The following is a 16922-nucleotide window of genomic DNA, read 5'->3' as shown; positions in this document are numbered from 1 at the left end:
TCAATAAGTTTGATGTGTCACATGACCCTCTTCCCTTTGGAGAAAATAAAGTTGGATCCAAAATAGCCGACTTCAAAATGGCCGCCATAGTCACCACCCATCTTGAAACGTTTTCCCCTCCCATATACTAATGTGTCACAAACAGGAAGTTGATATCACCAACCATTCCCATTTTATTTAGGTGTATCAATATAAATGGCCCGCCCTGTAGACATGTGAAATGTTATTTTGTGTGACATATCTCTCTGATTTAAGGGCATAAAAATTCAAACTAAAAACAAGTCATATTGAATAAATATTACTACTATCTTGAAGTGCAATGTGTCACAAAAAAATCAGTCTTCGAATCCGTGGGATCAGTTGAAGTGTTCCAGAGTAATTACCATAAAGTGACACTGGTAGATTGTAGATTGTAAGCTTGCGAGCAGGGACCTCACTCTTAATGTCATTTTAAATGTTAACTTGTATTGAATGGAAAATCAGACATTGATGTCGTGAAGGGGTTAATGTTTATTAGAATGTCTGTTAACATTTACTGTTATACAGTATATTGTTATTTTTATCTTCATTCAGTGTCTTCAACAGATTTATTTTCTTTTTTAGATATCAATTTATATCCGGCCATCAACTTCATTTCAATTGCCAATGGATATTTCTATACCAATAATAATGTTGGGAGCAGGAACTGGAATTGCACCATACATTGGTTTTTTACAACATAGGTAAGTATTCAACTTTGTGTTATGTACTATGTCTCAGATTGTTTCAGAAAACCTCTGGCCATCAGCTGTTTTCTTTTAAAAGGAAAGCTGTCCTTTACTCACCTTTCCAGGGTCCAGTGCTGAATCTTTGCCACTGCCTCGGTCGTCTGCAGCGCTGACGTCATGTCGACAGCTTTGTAGCCAGTCATTGAGCTCATTGGCTCTAGAGCAGATCTCTTGTGCTCAGTTGATTGCTATGCTGTCAACGTGACATCAGCACTGCAGACAATAACAGACACAGCGAGCCATGCATAGAGCACTGTTAATAAAAACAAAAACAAAAACTTCTGCAGATGGGGTACAGGTTTACTGAAACCAGAAAACTTCTTTAATCCACGAATGTTAAATATTAATATGACCTACTAGAGTACATATTTAGTAACATGTTGCTTTTTGTTTTATGAACTGTGTCCAATGTAGCCTAACAATCAATATATAAAATACTATACTTATCTCTGATTCCCCTGAGACACTTATCCACATTGCTACCAGTTTCCTTGCATCCTCTTCTGGTGGTCACAGTTTATGACTACTGCAGGCAAGCAGTGGCTGCAACAGTTACCAAAGTGCATGTGTGCTCCTTCCGCTAGACATACAGTAGATGAGTTCTTTTATGTTTAGAGGAAACTCTCAGTTTGCTTATTTTGCCTTCTGTGAATGTAGCACAAATGAGTGACAGATAAGTTGAATATATTGATGCATTGCTTTTTTTAGAATTGTATCTATTGCAGGCTAACGTAATCACTGTGAATGAGGATTACAATATATTCGGGGGATTCATGAAGCCCCGTCAACATGCTGTTAATCAAGGGCGTAATACTAACGGTTGCAGAGGGTGCAAGCAGGCATGTGTGGGAGAGGGGTCTGCGGATGCCAACGGATATTTAATTTGGATATGCTTTCTTGGACACACATTTAGCTGAAATGTATTGTGGTGCAGAGACTTGCCAGCTCCCTGCACTGCAATACACACTACCAGCAAATCGGAGCGTGTCAGCTCACCCATCAAGGGCAGCGTAAGTCTGTGACGTCATTTGCTGAACTAGTGGCACGAAGTCTGCTGCCAGCTCTGCTATGGCTATAGAAGAGGACGCTGCATGTTGTGGAAGTGGAGGATGGTGAGAAGAATTTTGTTTCTTTTTAAAATGTTACAGCCCAAGATGGGGTCCAGGTTGAAGGACATTATACCTGGATTGGGCACATGTTGGAGGCCATTATACACTAAAGGGCCTGAGATGGGGAACATAATTAAATAAAGGGGCCAGGACGAGGGGCATTAAACCTGAAAGTGGCCCAGAATGGGGCACATTGTACCTGGAAGGGACCCAGGATGAAGGACATGAAACTTGGAAGGGGCATAGGATGGGGGACATTAAAACAGAAAGGGACCAAGGATGGGGATGACATTTTACCAGTAAGGGGCACAGGGTGGATTACCTTATTATAGGATGAGGTCCATTGTGGAGGACATTATCCCAGGAAGGTGCCCAGGATGGGGAACATTATAGCAGGAAGGGGTCCACGATTGAGGACATTATTATACGATGGCATTCAGAATGGAGGACATTATGCCAGGAAGGGGTCCAGGATAGGGAAAATTATACTTTGAAAGGGCTCAGGATGGGAGGGGATTATTGCCGGAAGAGACACAGAATGAGAGACATTATCTCTGGAAGGGACACATTACTGGGAGGTGTCAGGACGGAGGGCATTTACTGGAAGGGACCAGGATGGGGATATTATTAAATAAAGGAGCCATATGGGTGACACTAATACATTGGTTGCGCGAACATGTTTGTCTTTATAGGATCCGACCAATATGTAGGTGGAGGCCTTGGTCCAAATTTTGCTCCGGTGCCCATCAGATTCTAGTTACACCACTGCAGCTGATTTACAGACTTAACCCTCTTATGTTACATTTAATCAAAGTTATGTTTATTTTGGTCTGTGCTAGTTCACATGAGTGCTACTGAATGTTGTAGGGATCCATTCTCTCAGGTAGGCAGTAGGTAGCATTCACAAAGCCAATGCGGTTTGGTCCAAAACTCCAAGGGATTCAAAACCGAAATCAGCCTCTTCTGGGAACAAAGTATAACAGTAAATTAATAGTTCACTTAGCAGGTACATATTGTCACGCATTTACTGCAATGGAGCACAGCGTCTGATTTCTCCTACTCCTGCACTGCTTAGGAGCACTTCACCTTCATATTAAACCGTGCAGGTTTCTTTTAGTAGTGCAGGGGTTAATATGCTCATTGGAGAGCTCCTGGAAGCTTCCCTGCGTTAAGGCTCTCAGCTGTTCACTTTTAGCCACTCCTGTCTCTTATATAATCTGGGCCTGTAATCACTCATTGCCAGAGCTAGCTTTTGCTTCATGGTTGGTGGTTGCTGGCTGTTGTTTGAGAAGGCGTTTGGTAATTTATTTGTGACTGTTGCTAGGTTTTGCATGTGTGCACGGTGCATACCTCTGTTGTTTCTGTGAGTATATTTGTATGATTCATATTTTTCCTTTATCCCCGTTTGTATTACCTTGTTAGTCTGGTTGGTGTACTACAGTACACTACTACTCCCCTGTTCCCTGGGTGGGGGAAGAGTACAGAGTGAGGGCAAATTCAGGAGCTAAGGCAAAGTACGTGACCCCAGCGTCTTCACCATCAGAAGTAATCCGGGGAGTAAGGCAAGCTAGGGCACCCCTAGCATTAGGGAAATGGAAGGAGCCGGGGGCACCCAACAACAGAGCCATTGCACATATACCAAAAGTTTTTTTGTTTTTTTTTAGAAGTGTGACTACTTCTGTTTGGTTATTGTGATGCCATTTTCCTGGTAATGAATTGAAAGTGCATGAAGTTATCATGCAAAATCTTAATTTTAACCAAAATGCTTTAGCATATAGGTATGGCCATTTAATTAAATAAAACTGACTGCCAAAAGTTTTGTATATAATATTTATTGATGATAACACAGAGAGTAATTAATTATTTAAAATGCCATAACTTAGTATTTTGTACCATAACTTACTGCATTAATTATTGCACCACACCGCCACTAGGGTATTCAAGACATCTTGAGGAATCTTGCTCCATTCCATTTGCAAATCTTTCCAGATTAATAATTTGTATATAAGGCAAAATAAAGACCTCCCCAAAAAATGTACCTCCACCACTTGGGCTATGTTCACACGTAGCGGTTTTTGTTGTGAATTCTGTGGCAGAGCACCCTCTTGTGGTCACAAGTGGTACTTCAGCTGATTCTTTCTGTGAGCTTCCGTTGGTGGAGGAAAGTGGTACTGCGGCTTCTGAGTTTCCTTCCTCAGGTGATATGGTGAAGTCGTTAGGTGCTGCTCTATTTAACTCCACCTAGTGCTTTGATCCTGGCCTCCAGTCAATGTTCTAGTATTGGACCTGTCTCCTCCTGGATCGTTCCTGTGGCCTGCTGCTCTGCATAGCTAAGTTATTCTTTGCTATTTGTTTGCTGTTTTTTTCTGTCCAGCTTGTCTATTTGTTTTTTCCTGCTTGCTGGAAGCTCTGGGACGCAGAGGGTGTACCTTCGTGCCGTTAGTTCGGTACGGAGGGTCTTTTTGCCCCCTTTGCGTGGTTTTTGTAGGGTTTTGTGTTGACCGCAAAGTTACCTTTCCTATCCTCGCTCTGTTCAGAAAGTTGGGCCTCGCTTTGCTAAATCTATTTCATCTCTACGTTTGTCTTTTCATCTTAACTCACAGTCATTATATGTGGGGGGCTGCCTTTTCCTTTGGGGATATTTCTCTGAGGCAAGGTAGGCTTATTTTCTATCTTCAGGCTAGCTAGTTTCTCAGGCCATGCCGAGTTGCATAGGGAGCGTTAGGCGCAATTCACGGCTGCCTTTAGTGTGGTTGGAGAGGATTAGGGATTGCGGTCAAAAGAGTTCCCACGTCTCAGAGCTCGTTCTTGTTTTTTGGGTTATTGCCAGGTCACTGTATGTGCGCTGACCTCTATGTCCATTGTGGTACTGAATTACCTTTCATAACAGTACTGGAGGCCCTAAGTATTAATGATTCTCAATAGAGGGAAAAAAGAAGTTCTGAGACCATTTTTTTTTCTTTGCACTGTGTTTTGCCTTTTTTTCCCCCTAGACATTAGGGTAGTTCAGGACACAGGTGTGGACATGGATATTCAGGGTCTGTGCTCTTCATTGGATAATCTCGTTATAAATGTACAAAAGATTCAAGATTTGGTGGTTCAGAAGCCTATGTTAGAACCAAGAATTCCTATTCCTGATTTGTTTTATGGTGATAGAGCCAAGTTTGTGAATTTCAAAAATAATTGCAAACTGTTTCTGGCCTTGAAACCTCGCTCCTCTGGTGATCCAGTTCAACAAGTGAGAATTGTTATTTCTTTTTTGCGTGGCGATCCTCAGGACTGGGCATTTTCCCTTGCGCCAGGGGATCCTGCATTAAGTAATATTGATGCGTTTTTCCTGGCGCTCGGATTGCTGTACGATGAGCCTAATTCAGTGGATCAGGCAGAGAAGAATTTGCTGGCTCTGTGTCAGGGTCAGGATGAGATAGAGGTATATTGTCAGAAATTTAGAAAGTGGTCTGTACTCACTCAGTGGAATGAAGGTGCGCTCGCGGCTATTTTCAGAAGAGGTCTCTCTGAAGCCCTTAAGGATGTCATGGTGGGATTTCCTATGCCTGCTGGTCTGAATGAGTCTATGTCTTTGACCATTCAGATCGGTCGACGCTTGCGCGAGCGATAATCTGTGCACCATTTGGCGGTATTACCTGAGCTTAAACCTGAGCCTATGCAGTGCGATAGGACTTTGACCAGAGTTGAACGGCAAGAACACAGACGTCTGAATGGGCTGTGTTTCTACTGTGGTGATTCCACTCATGCTATCTCTGTTTGTCCTAAGAGCACTAAGCGGTTTTCTAGGTCTGCCACCATTGGTACGGTACAGTCAAAATTTCTTCTGTCCGTTACCTTGATCTGCTCTTTGTCATCGTATTCTGTCATGGCATTTGTGGACTCAGGCGCTGCTCTGAATTTGATGGACTTGGAGTATGCTAGGCGTTGTGGGTTTTTCTTGGAGCCCTTGCAGTGTCCTATTCCATTGAGAGGAATTGATGCTACGCCTTTGGCCAAGAATAAGCCTCAGTACTGGACCCAGCTGACCATGTGCATGGCTCCTGCACATCAGGAGGTTATTCGCTTTCTGGTGTTGCATAATCTGCATGATGTGGTCGTGTTGGGGTTGCCATGGCTACAAGTCCATAATCCAGTATTAGATTGGAAATCCATGTCTGTGTCCAGCTGGGGTTGTCAGGGGGTACATGGTGATGTCCCATTTCTGACTATTTCGTCATCCACCCCTTCTGAGGTTCCTGAGTTCTTGTCTGATTACCGGGATTTATTTGATGAGCCCAAGTCCGATACCCTACCTCCGCATAGGGATTGTGATTGTGCTATCGATTTGATTCCTGGCAGTAAATTCCCAAAAGGTCGACTGTTTAATTTATCTGTGCCTGAGCACGCCGCTATGCGGAGTTATGTGAAGGAGTCTTTGGAGAAGGGGCATATTCGCCCGTCATCGTCGCCATTAGGAGCAGGGTTCTTTTTTGTAGCCAAGAAGGATGGTTCACTGAGACCTTGTATAGATTACCGCCTTCTAAATAAGATCAGGGTTAAATTTCAGTACCCTTTGCCATTATTATCTGATTTGTTTGCTCGCATTAAGGGGGCTAGTTGGTTCACCAAGATAGATCTTCGTGGTGCGTATAATCTTGTGCGTATTAAGCGAGGCGATGAGTGGAAAACTGCATTTAATACGCCCAAGGGCCATTTTGAGTATCTAGTAATGCCATTCGGACTTGCCAATGCTCCATCAGTGTTTCAGTCCTTTATGCATGACATCTTCCGAGAGTACCTGGATAAATTCCTGATTGTGTACTTAGATGACATTTTGGTCTTCTCGGATGATTGGGAGTCTCATGTGAAGCAGGTCAGAACGGTGTTTCAGGTCCTGCGTGCTAATTCTTTGTTTGTGAAGGGATCAAAGTGTCTCTTTGGTGTCCAGAAGGTTTCATTTTTGGGGTTCATCTTTTCCCCTTCTACTATTGAGATGGACCCTGTTAAGGTCCAAGCCATCCATAATTGGACTCAGCCGACATCTCTGAAAAGTCTGCAAAAGTTCCTGGGCTTTGCTAATTTTTATCGTCGCTTCATCTGCAATTTTTCTAGTATTGCTAAACCATTGACCGATTTGACCAAGAAAGGTGCTGATGTGGTCAATTGGTCTTCTGCTGCTGTGGAAGCTTTTCAAGAGTTGAAGCGTCGTTTTTCTTCTGCCCCTGTGTTGTGTCAACCAGATGTTTCGCTTCTGTTCCAGGTCGAGGTTGATGCTTCTGAGATTGGAGCAGGGGCTGTTTTGTCGCAGAGAAGTTCTGATTGTTCGGTGATGAAACCATGCGCCTTCTTTTCCAGGAAGTTTTCGCCTGCTGAGCGAAATTATGATGTGGGCAATCGAGAGTTGCTGGCCATGAAGTGGGCATTCGAGGAGTGGCGTCATTGGCTTGAAGGAGCTAAGCATCGCGTGGTGGTCTTGACTGATCATAAGAACTTGACTTATCTCGAGTCCGCCAAGCGGTTGAATCCTAGACAAGCTCGTTGGTCGTTGTTTTTTGCCCGTTTTGACTTTGTGATTTCATATCTTCCGGGCTCTAAAAATGTGAAGGCGGATGCTCTGTCTAGGAGTTTTGTGCCCGACTCTCCGGGTGTATCTGAGCCGGCGGGGATCCTCAAAGAGGGAGTAATTGTGTCTGCCATCTCCCCTGATTTGCGGCGGGTGCTGCAAAAATTTCAGGCTGATAAACCTGATCGTTGCCCAGCAGAGAAACTGTTTGTCCCTGATAGGTGGACGAATAGAGTTCTCTGAGGTTCATTGTTCGGTGTTGGCTGGTCATCCTGGAATCTTTGGTACCAGAGAGTTAGTGGCTAGATCCTTTTGGTGGCCATCTCTGTCGCGGGATGTGCGTACTTTTGTGCAGTCCTGTGGGATTTGTGCTCGGGCTAAGCCCTGCTGTTCTCGTGCCAGTGGGTTGCTTTTGCCCTTGCCGGTCCCGAAGAGACCTTGGACACATATCTCTATGGATTTTATTTCAGATCTTCCCGTCTCTCAAAAGATGTCAGTCATTTGGGTGGTCTGTGATCGCTTCTCTAAGATGGTCCATTTGGTACCCTTGTCTAAATTGCCTTCCTCCTCTGATTTGGTGCCATTGTTTTTCCAGCATGTGGTTCGTTTACATGGCATTCCAGAGAATATCGTTTCTGACAGAGGTTCCCAGTTTGTTTCGAGGTTTTGGCGAGCCTTTTGTGGTAGGATGGGCATTGACTTGTCTTTTTCCTCGGCTTTCCATCCTCAGACTAATGGCCAGACCGAACGAACCAATCAGACCTTGGAAACATATCTGAGATGCTTTGTTTCTGCTGATCAGGATGACTGGGTGTCCTTTTTGCCTTTGGCTGAGTTCGCCCTTAATAATCGGGCCAGCTCGGCTACCTTGGTTTCACCGTTTTTCTGCAACTCTGGGTTCCATCCTCGTTTCTCTTCAGGGCAGGTTGAGTCTTCGGACTGTCCTGGTGTGGATACTGTGGTGGACAGGTTGCAGCAGATTTGGACTCATGTAGTGGACAATTTGACCTTGTCCCAGGAGAAGGCTCAACGTTTCGCTAACCGCAGACGCTGTGTGGGTCCCCGACTTCGGGTTGGGGACTTGGTTTGGTTATCTTCTCGTCATATTCCTATGAAGGTTTCCTCTCCTAAGTTTAAACCTCGTTTTATTGGTCCATATAGGATTTCTGAGGTTCTTAATCCTGTGTCTTTTCGTCTGACCCTTCCAGATTCTTTTTCCATACATAACGTATTCCATAGGTCATTGTTGCGGAGATACGTGGCACCCGTGGTTCCATCTGTTGATCCTCCTGCCCCGGTTTTGGTGGAGGGGGAGTTGGAGTATATTGTGGAGAAGATTTTGGATTCTCGTGTTTCTAGACGGAAACTCCAGTATCTGGTTAAGTGGAAGGGTTATGCTCAGGAAGATAATTCCTGGGTCTTTGCCTCTGATGTCCATGCTCCTGATCTTGTTCGTGCCTTTCATATGGCTCATCCTGGTCGTCCTGGGAGCTCTGGTGAGGGTTCGGTGACCCCTCCTCAAGGGGGGGGTACTGTTGTGAATTCTGTGGCAGAGCTCCCTCTTGTGGTCACAAGTGGTACTTCAGCTGATTCTTTCTGTGAGCTTCCGTTGGTGGAGGAAAGTGGTACTGCGGCTTCTGAGTTTCCTTCCTCAGGTGATATGGTGAAGTCGTTAGGTGCTGCTCTATTTAACTCCACCTAGTGCTTTGATCCTGGCCTCCAGTCAATGTTCTAGTATTGGACCTGTCTCCTCCTGGATCGTTCCTGTGGCCTGCTGCTCTGCATAGCTAAGTTATTCTTTGCTATTTGTTTGCTGTTTTTTTCTGTCCAGCTTGTCTATTTGTTTTTTCCTGCTTGCTGGAAGCTCTGGGACGCAGAGGGTGTACCTCCGTGCCGTTAGTTCGGTACGGAGGGTCTTTTTGCCCCCTTTGCGTGGTTTTTGTAGGGTTTTGTGTTGACCGCAAAGTTACCTTTCCTATCCTCGCTCTGTTCAGAAAGTTGGGCCTCGCTTTGCTAAATCTATTTCATCTCTACGTTTGTCTTTTCATCTTAACTCACAGTCATTATATGTGGGGGGCTGCCTTTTCCTTTGGGGATATTTCTCTGAGGCAAGGTAGGCTTATTTTCTATCTTCAGTCTAGCTAGTTTCTCAGGCCGTGCCGAGTTGCATAGGGAGCGTTAGGCGCAATCCACGGCTGCCTTTAGTGTGGTTGGAGAGGATTAGGGATTGCGGTCAACAGAGTTCCCACGTCTCAGAGCTCGTTCTTGTTTTTTGGGTTATTGCCAGGTCACTGTATGTGCGCTGACCTCTATGTCCATTGTGGTACTGAATTACCTTTCATAACAGGTTTTGATGCGTTTTTCAACTTTAGCATTGCTTTCAACTAATGCAAATGCATTCACTGGGAAACGTCATTGTAACATTTAACAACCTTAGCTGGCAATGTGGTATGTGACACATCGTTAGACACATCTTGTTTCATTTATGAAGGAGGGACTCAAAGTCACAAAGCCTATTTTTATAGTGGCATTAATATTCTTAAAGGGACATTATTAAACAGTGGGTCTCCTATACTGTTATTGCCTATGCAGTGAGTGGCTTGGCTGCCAAAAATTAGGACGCACCCCAGTACCCCTTTCACGAGCCATACAAGAGGGCCTCCTGAAAAAATGTTCCCATTATAAGAAAGTGGGTCTCCCATAGTGTTTGCCTATGCATTGAATGCAAGGCGGCCTGCCTGCCCCAAAGTTTCAGGCACCCTAATAAGCCTTTGAAACGACGTAGTGGATGGCCACATTAAAACCAAGTTCACATTCATTTGGTACTCCCATACTGTTTACTTGTGCATGGAATGCAAGGCCTTCCCTGTACCAAATTCACACGCACCCCAATAAGCCTTTGAAGTGACGTACTGGATGGCCACATGAAAACCAAGTTCACATTATTCATTTGGTACTCCCGTACTGTTTGCTGATGCATTGAATGCAAGGCCTTGCCAAAAACTAGAGTGGCTGTTGCATCACGGAATACGTTCACCCTGGTGTTCTAGTGGTGGTGTCTGAAGAGGTGTGGAGGATGTCCTCCTATGAATCTTTTCCCAATTTAAAGGAGCGGGTCTGCTATACTTGGAATGACCATACACTAAGTGTATGGGCTGACAAACATTTTCCCCTGGGGGGTACACATTTTTTTTTAAATAAAATATTTACTGGCATCATAAACACCCTTGCAAAAATCTAGAGTGGCTATAGCATCACAGAACACGTTCACCCTGGTGTTCTAGTGGTTGTGGATGATGAGGAGAAGGAGGATAACACCAAATAGCCAAAATCAGGAAGTGTATACGTGTGTGTGTGTGTGTGTGTGTGTGTGTGTGTGTGTGTGTGTGTGTGTGTGTGTGTGTGTGTGTGTGTGAAGAGGTGCATGGGAATACACCTCCCAAAAAAACACTGTATTGGAGGTATCATTCGTCGGTATACAGAAGTCTGGCCCAATCCAGCCCTTGTTCATTTTTATAAGAGTGAACTTGTCAACATTTTCAGTTGACAGGCGGATGCGCTTATCAGTTATAATTCCACTAGCGGCACTAAAAACCCGCTCTGACAAAATGCTAGCGGCAGGGCAGGCCAGGACCTCCAAGGCATAGAGAGCCAGTTCATGCCACGTGTCCAGCTTGGATACCCAATAATTAAACGGCACAGAGGAATCACAGAGGATGTTGGTACGGTCAGCATCTTCCAAAAGATTGTACTCCTTGTGACAGTACCCCGCGCCTCTGGGCCAGGGCGATGGGAGAGTCTGAGAAAACTCCCAGAACTTTGCCCTTGTTCCCCTGCCTCTGCTTGATTGGAGTTGTCTCTATTGCCTGTACTCCTTGGTTGTCCAACGAACTGTGATGTCTGCTGCCAGCATTCTCAGATGGAAATTTTTTTAATAATTCCGCAACAAAGGTCCTCTGGTACTGCACCATTTTAGTAAGACCTGTCTGTCTCTGGATGAAGAGATTGAACGTTCTCCTTGTAGTTTGGGGCTAGAAATGTCACCAACCAGTAATGAGTGTCACTGAAATTTTTCATAATGCGAGGGTCACGTGAAATGCAACACAACATAAAGTCAGCCATGTATGTCAGACTGCTTACAGACTTCCGTGTCCTCACCAACAGGATGACTGACCATGCTGTCCTCCTCCCTGTCCTCAGGCCATCCATGCTGAACAGACGGTATGTCAGTTGTGCTTGTAGTACCATCTATAACGCATGAAAGTATCTCCTGTTCTTCCTCCTCCTCTTCCTCATTGTCTACCAATCCATGTTGGGATGACATGAGGCTGGGCTGTATGTAACCACCCTGTATGGTTTTTTGCTTCATGTCCTCGTGCTCTGCCTGCAATGCATTATCTTTCTCCTTCGCCTCATTGGGGGACACAGGACTGTGGGACACAGGACTGTGGGTGTATGCTTCTGCCGCCAGGAGGCTGACACTAAGTAAACTTGAAAAAAAAAAGTTAGCTCCTCCTCCATCGTATACACCCTGACACTGGCTACCGGAGAATCCAGTTTATGCTTAGTGTCTCAAGGAGGCACACCTCTGAGTCCTGTTCCTTTGGACTCTGTTTTTCTACATCTATGGATTGAGGGGGCGACGGATCCTTTTCAGGGTCCGATCTCCCCAAACAATCAACGGGCAAGCACGTGTGATCCCATATCCACGTATCCTTTCCCGCTATGTGGGATTCTTCACCGGACTTGGCCCTGACCACCCTAAGGTATTTAAACCTTGGGCTGTACAGGTGCCCTTAGATGTCAGTGTTTCCCCCCTGATTCCTACACCCCTGCTCTGCTGCGGTGATAGATGGGGTGGTGGACGGTCCCTCTCCTTATCCTCGCAGATAATGGAGATAGGGTATCTGCACCGTCTTTTTGCTTCCCCCCTCACTGGATGCTCTCTGGGGGGGCTCCTTACAGGGCGCTCTATTTATATGCTTTTTTACATGGCGCTGCTGTTGGCGCTGCGGCACTGCGATGCTGCCGACACAGTGTTCCTTTTTCGGCGGCCGGCTCTGCGGCGCTGTGGGGCGGCCGGTGCCGCGTCGCTGTGGTGCGGCCGTTTCCAGGTGCGGCCAGGTCTCCAGCAAGCATGGGGACAACTTCGGGCAGCTCAGGGCCCGGTCTTCCGCCCAGCAGACTGCGCAGTTAGGCTCCTCCCCTTGCGCCGCATCCACTTCCGGTTCCACCTTTCCTCTCTCAGGGGGAAAAATTGAGGCCCCGGCTTCAGGCCTACTACAGGCTGCAGCGCAGCATGGCGGTCCTGCCCCCTGAAGTCGGCTGAGGATAAAGGCAGCATCATTTTGCTCCGCAGCGTGCATCCGGATCCGTCGCTACAATAGTGGGGACACAGGACTGGGGTAAGTGCTTCTCCCTCCAGCTGGCAGAAGCATTATTTTTGTCCCAGTCTCTGGCCCTGGGTATAGCTTTACGGATCACTATGTCTAGAAGAGTTAAGTCTCACACGGTTCTATTTACCGGTTGTGTAGCTTGTCGTGCCCCGTTCCCGCACGCCCAGAGTAATCGCCGCTGCGAGGCCTGTGACTCTGAACGCGCCCAGGAGCCCCCCCCCCCCCGCCAGCTCCCCAGCAATCCCTCCGGTTCCTGCCCCTCAAGCAGATTCTGGGGCAGCTCCGCCGGAATGGGTCACGTCCATGTCGCAATCCATGGCGTCCCTTACTGAAGCAATCAAATCCCTTCAGACCCCAGCGGTCAGGGCCAGCAGTCCATCTGTCTCAGAAAGGGCCCTCGGGGTCTCAGGAGCCTTCGGCCTGCAGGGGCCGTGCTCACACTAGACAGACGCGTGGAAAGCGGATTCGCACAGCGTCGCCCAGGCCTTCAGGTGCTTCTGTATCCTGGAGCTCTGTATCACGTTCTCCTTCCCCTGCAAAGAGCGGGGAAGTTGAGACAGACTGAGTCAGAAGGGTCCCTTAATTTTGAGAGTCCTGGATTTCAGGAGTCGGTAAATAGCCTCATTGAGGCTGTCAATCAGTCCCTGGGGATAGAGGACGAGCTCGCCTCATCCTCAGATAATAAGGTCTCATTTAAGCGGGCCAAACGGGCCCATAGGGTATTTAACTCTCACCCTGAATTTGAGGACCTGATTCGTCGTAACCGGGAGCACAAGCGTTTTTCAGGGCAGAGGGCTCTGAAAGCTAGGTATCCCTTTGCTACTGAACTTTGTAGTAAATGGGCGGAAAATCCTGCTGTGGATCCTCCGGTGTCCCGTTTAGCCTCTAACACATTATTATCTCTCCCTAATGCCTCAGCAATTAAGGATCCTACGGATCGTCTTATAGAGAGCTTGGCTCGCTCCGTTTTCGAGGCTTCAAGTTCGGCGCTTTTCCCTTCTTTCGCGGCAACCTGGGTTGCCAAGGCTATGATGTCTTGGTCAGAGTCTTTAACAAAGGCTCTTCAAGAAAGTGATTTGTCAGCAGAATTGGCGTAAATGTCATCTCAGATAGCACTGGCTAGTAGTTATCTGATTAATGCATCCTTAGATGCTGCAGATTGTGCCTCTGCAGCTGCGGCTAATGCTATTTCTGATTAGAAGGGCTCTCTGGTTAAGAACTTGGCGTGCTGACTCTACCTCTAAAAAATCGCTTTCAACTCTACCGTATCAGGGAGGTCGCTTGTTTGGTGAAAAACTGGATCAGCTGATTTCGGATTCCACAGGAGGGAAGAGTAAGTTTCTTCCTCAGCAGAGGATTAGACAGCCTTTTCGCCGCCAATTTCAAGCCCGTTTCAGACCCTTTCGCAATGCTAGATGGGCCCCAGCATCGGGTTCTGCTGCGCAGGGTCGACCCAATCACCGAGACGTTCGGATCCCTTATACGGCCAACCAGGGGGGAAGAATGCATTCCCAGTCAACTAGATCCAGAGGATCTAGGACTCAAAGGTTTTCGGCCAAGTGACTGGAGGCCTCCTCGGAGTACCTCCAACAAAGTAGGCGGACGTCTACTTTTGTTTCACCAGGTCTGGTTTCAAGTGATCCACGACTGGTGGGTGGGAGAACTCGTATCTTCAGGTTACAAGATAGAGCTGGTCCGTCTGCCTCCTCCCCGGTTCTTCCCATCCCGTCTTCCCAGGTCCGAGTCCTTCCGACAAGACCTGTACAATTCCATAGAGTCCCTTCATCTCAGCCGAGTCATTTCTCCTGTTCCAAGGGAGGAAAGGTTTCAGGGCTTTTGTTCCAATCTTTTTGTAGTACCCAAAAAGGACAGAACGGTAAGGCCTATCCTAGATCTAAAACTTTTAAACAGGTTTGTCCGCGTTCGTCAATTTCGGATGGAATCGCTCCGGTCAGTCATCGCCTCACTAGAAAAGGGAGAGTTCTTGGCCTCAATTGACATTCAGGACGCCTATCTACATATTCCCATTTTTCCTCCTCATCAAAGATTTCTCCGGTTTGCCTTAAACAATCTGCACTTCCAGTTCACGGCTTTACCCTTCGGGCTGGCCTCCGCTCCCAGGGTGTTCACAAAAGTCATGGCAACTGTGGTGTCCATTCTGCACTCCCTGGGCATAGTTGTCTTGCCTTACCTAGACAATCTGCTGATCAAAGGGTCGACTTTTCAGTCTTACAGGGAGAATGTCGGCTCCACCCTTTCTCGTCTAGGCTGGCTAATAAATTTAAGGAAGTCATCCCTTCAACCATCTCGGAGGATCTCATTTCTAGGCATGATCTTCGACACCTCAAGCCCTATCAATCCTCCCCCAGGACAAGGTCCTTGCCCTTCGGCGGGAAGTGAGGAAGCTTCAGCAACCGTACTCTCATACGATCCGGTCCTGCATGAGGGTGTTAGGAAAGATGGTTGCAACTATAGAGGCAGTTCCATTTGCGCAGCTTCATCTTTGTCCTCTCCAACAAGCAATCCTAGCAGTGTGGAACAGAAATCCACTCTCCCTCAACCGCAGATTTTGGTTGTCTCTCCAGGTCAGGCAGGCCCTCTCTTGGTGGCTAAACAGCTCATCCCTACTCAGGGGGAAGCCCTTTCCCCCAACCAATTGGCTAGTGGTCACAACAGATGTCAGTCTCCTGGGTTGGGGAGCAGTATTCTTTCACCACACAGCTCAGGGGCGCTGGTCTCCTCAGGAATCAGCCCTCCCCATCAATCTCTTTGAGCAGTTCGGCTAGCCTTGCAACATTTCCACCATCTTCTGGCGGGTCGCCCTGTCTGAATTCAATTAGACAATGCCACAGCTGTGGCCTACATAAATCACCAGGGGGGCACCCGCAGCAAGGCTGCCATGCAGGAAGTAAAACAGATACTGTTCTGGGCAGAGAGAAATCACCCTGTGATTTCGGCAGTCCACATTCTGGGCGAAGAAAACTGGGCGGCAGATTTCCTAAGCCGTCAGGGTCTAGCTTCCGGGGAATGGTCTCTCCATCCCGAGGTATTTCTGCAGATATGCCATCGTTGGGGGACTCCGGACGTGGATCTAATGGCGTCCAAGGGCAATGCCAAGGTACCCAGATTTGTCTCTCGGTACATCACAATCGCGGTAGATGCGCTAGTACTGTCTTGGAACCAATTTCATTTCCCTTATCTGTTCCCGCCTCTGGCACTGCTCCCGAGGCTAATCAAGAAAATCAAGTCAGAGAGAGTACCTGCTATTCTGATCGCCCCGGATTGGCCACGACTGACTTGGTATGCAGACCTGGTACAGCTTCTCGCCGGGGTTCCATGGCGGCTCGCCGATCGGCCAGATCTTCTATCTCAAGGGTCGATCTACCACCAGAACTCAGGGGTCCTACGTTTGATGGCCTGGCCGTTGAATCTTGGGTTTTAACTCGGGCAGCGTTCTCCCAAGAGGTAGCAAATACCATGATCAGTGCACGTAAGACTGTTTCGGCCAGAATCTACCATCACACTTGGAAAGTTTTCCTTTCTTAGTGTAGAGAGCACGGGCTGCCTCCTCTGCGTTTTTCTGTCCCAAACATTCTAGCCTTTCTTCAAGCAGGCCTGGATTCCGGGCTTGCGCCAAGTACTCTTAAAAGGCAGATCTCGGCCTTATCAGTCCTTTTTCAGCGCAGGATTGCTACTAACCGTCAGGTCAAGACTAGAGTTGAGCGACCTTGACCTTTTTAGAGTCGAGCCGGGTTTTGCGAAACCCGACTATGTCCAAAGTCGGGTCGAGTGAAATCGGCCGATTATGACGTAAAGTCGGGATCGACCGAAACACGAAACCCAATGCAAGTCAATGGGGCAGCATAGTCGGCAGTGAGTGGGGGCCAGGAAAACACCTAGAGTGCCCATTTTAATGTCAAAACCATCCATTCTTCTTAATGAAGCTTGTCAAGCGTAATTTACCTTATAATAATTGGAAGGCATTTGAAATTGGGGGTCATTTGGCTAAAGTTGTGGGGGGTAGGGCTGGTTCAAGTAATTAGTGGGCCCAGGAAATCTGGACCACGTCACGGCAGTGGAGCAGGGAGAGGTAAGTATT

At 47.1% G+C, this 16922-nt stretch overlaps 1 protein-coding gene across 4 annotated transcripts in view; it reads left to right on the top strand.

The window, feature by feature from the left end:
* Positions 1–16922, top strand: part of MTRR (5-methyltetrahydrofolate-homocysteine methyltransferase reductase) — an 831186-nt gene that overhangs the window by 651707 nt on the left and 162557 nt on the right. For all 4 annotated transcript variants that reach the window (XM_069730413.1, XM_069730414.1, XM_069730415.1 and 1 more), the window contains exon 12: positions 604–722. In XM_069730413.1, the coding sequence (XP_069586514.1) occupies positions 604–722 (119 nt within the window). The remainder of the gene's footprint in view (positions 1–603; positions 723–16922) is intronic.

Source organism: Ranitomeya imitator, chromosome 6 (genome assembly GCF_032444005.1).
Source record: "Ranitomeya imitator isolate aRanImi1 chromosome 6, aRanImi1.pri, whole genome shotgun sequence".
In the NCBI taxonomy this organism is placed as follows: domain Eukaryota; kingdom Metazoa; phylum Chordata; class Amphibia; order Anura; family Dendrobatidae; genus Ranitomeya; species Ranitomeya imitator.
This window is presented reverse-complemented; position numbering and strand designations above follow the sequence as displayed.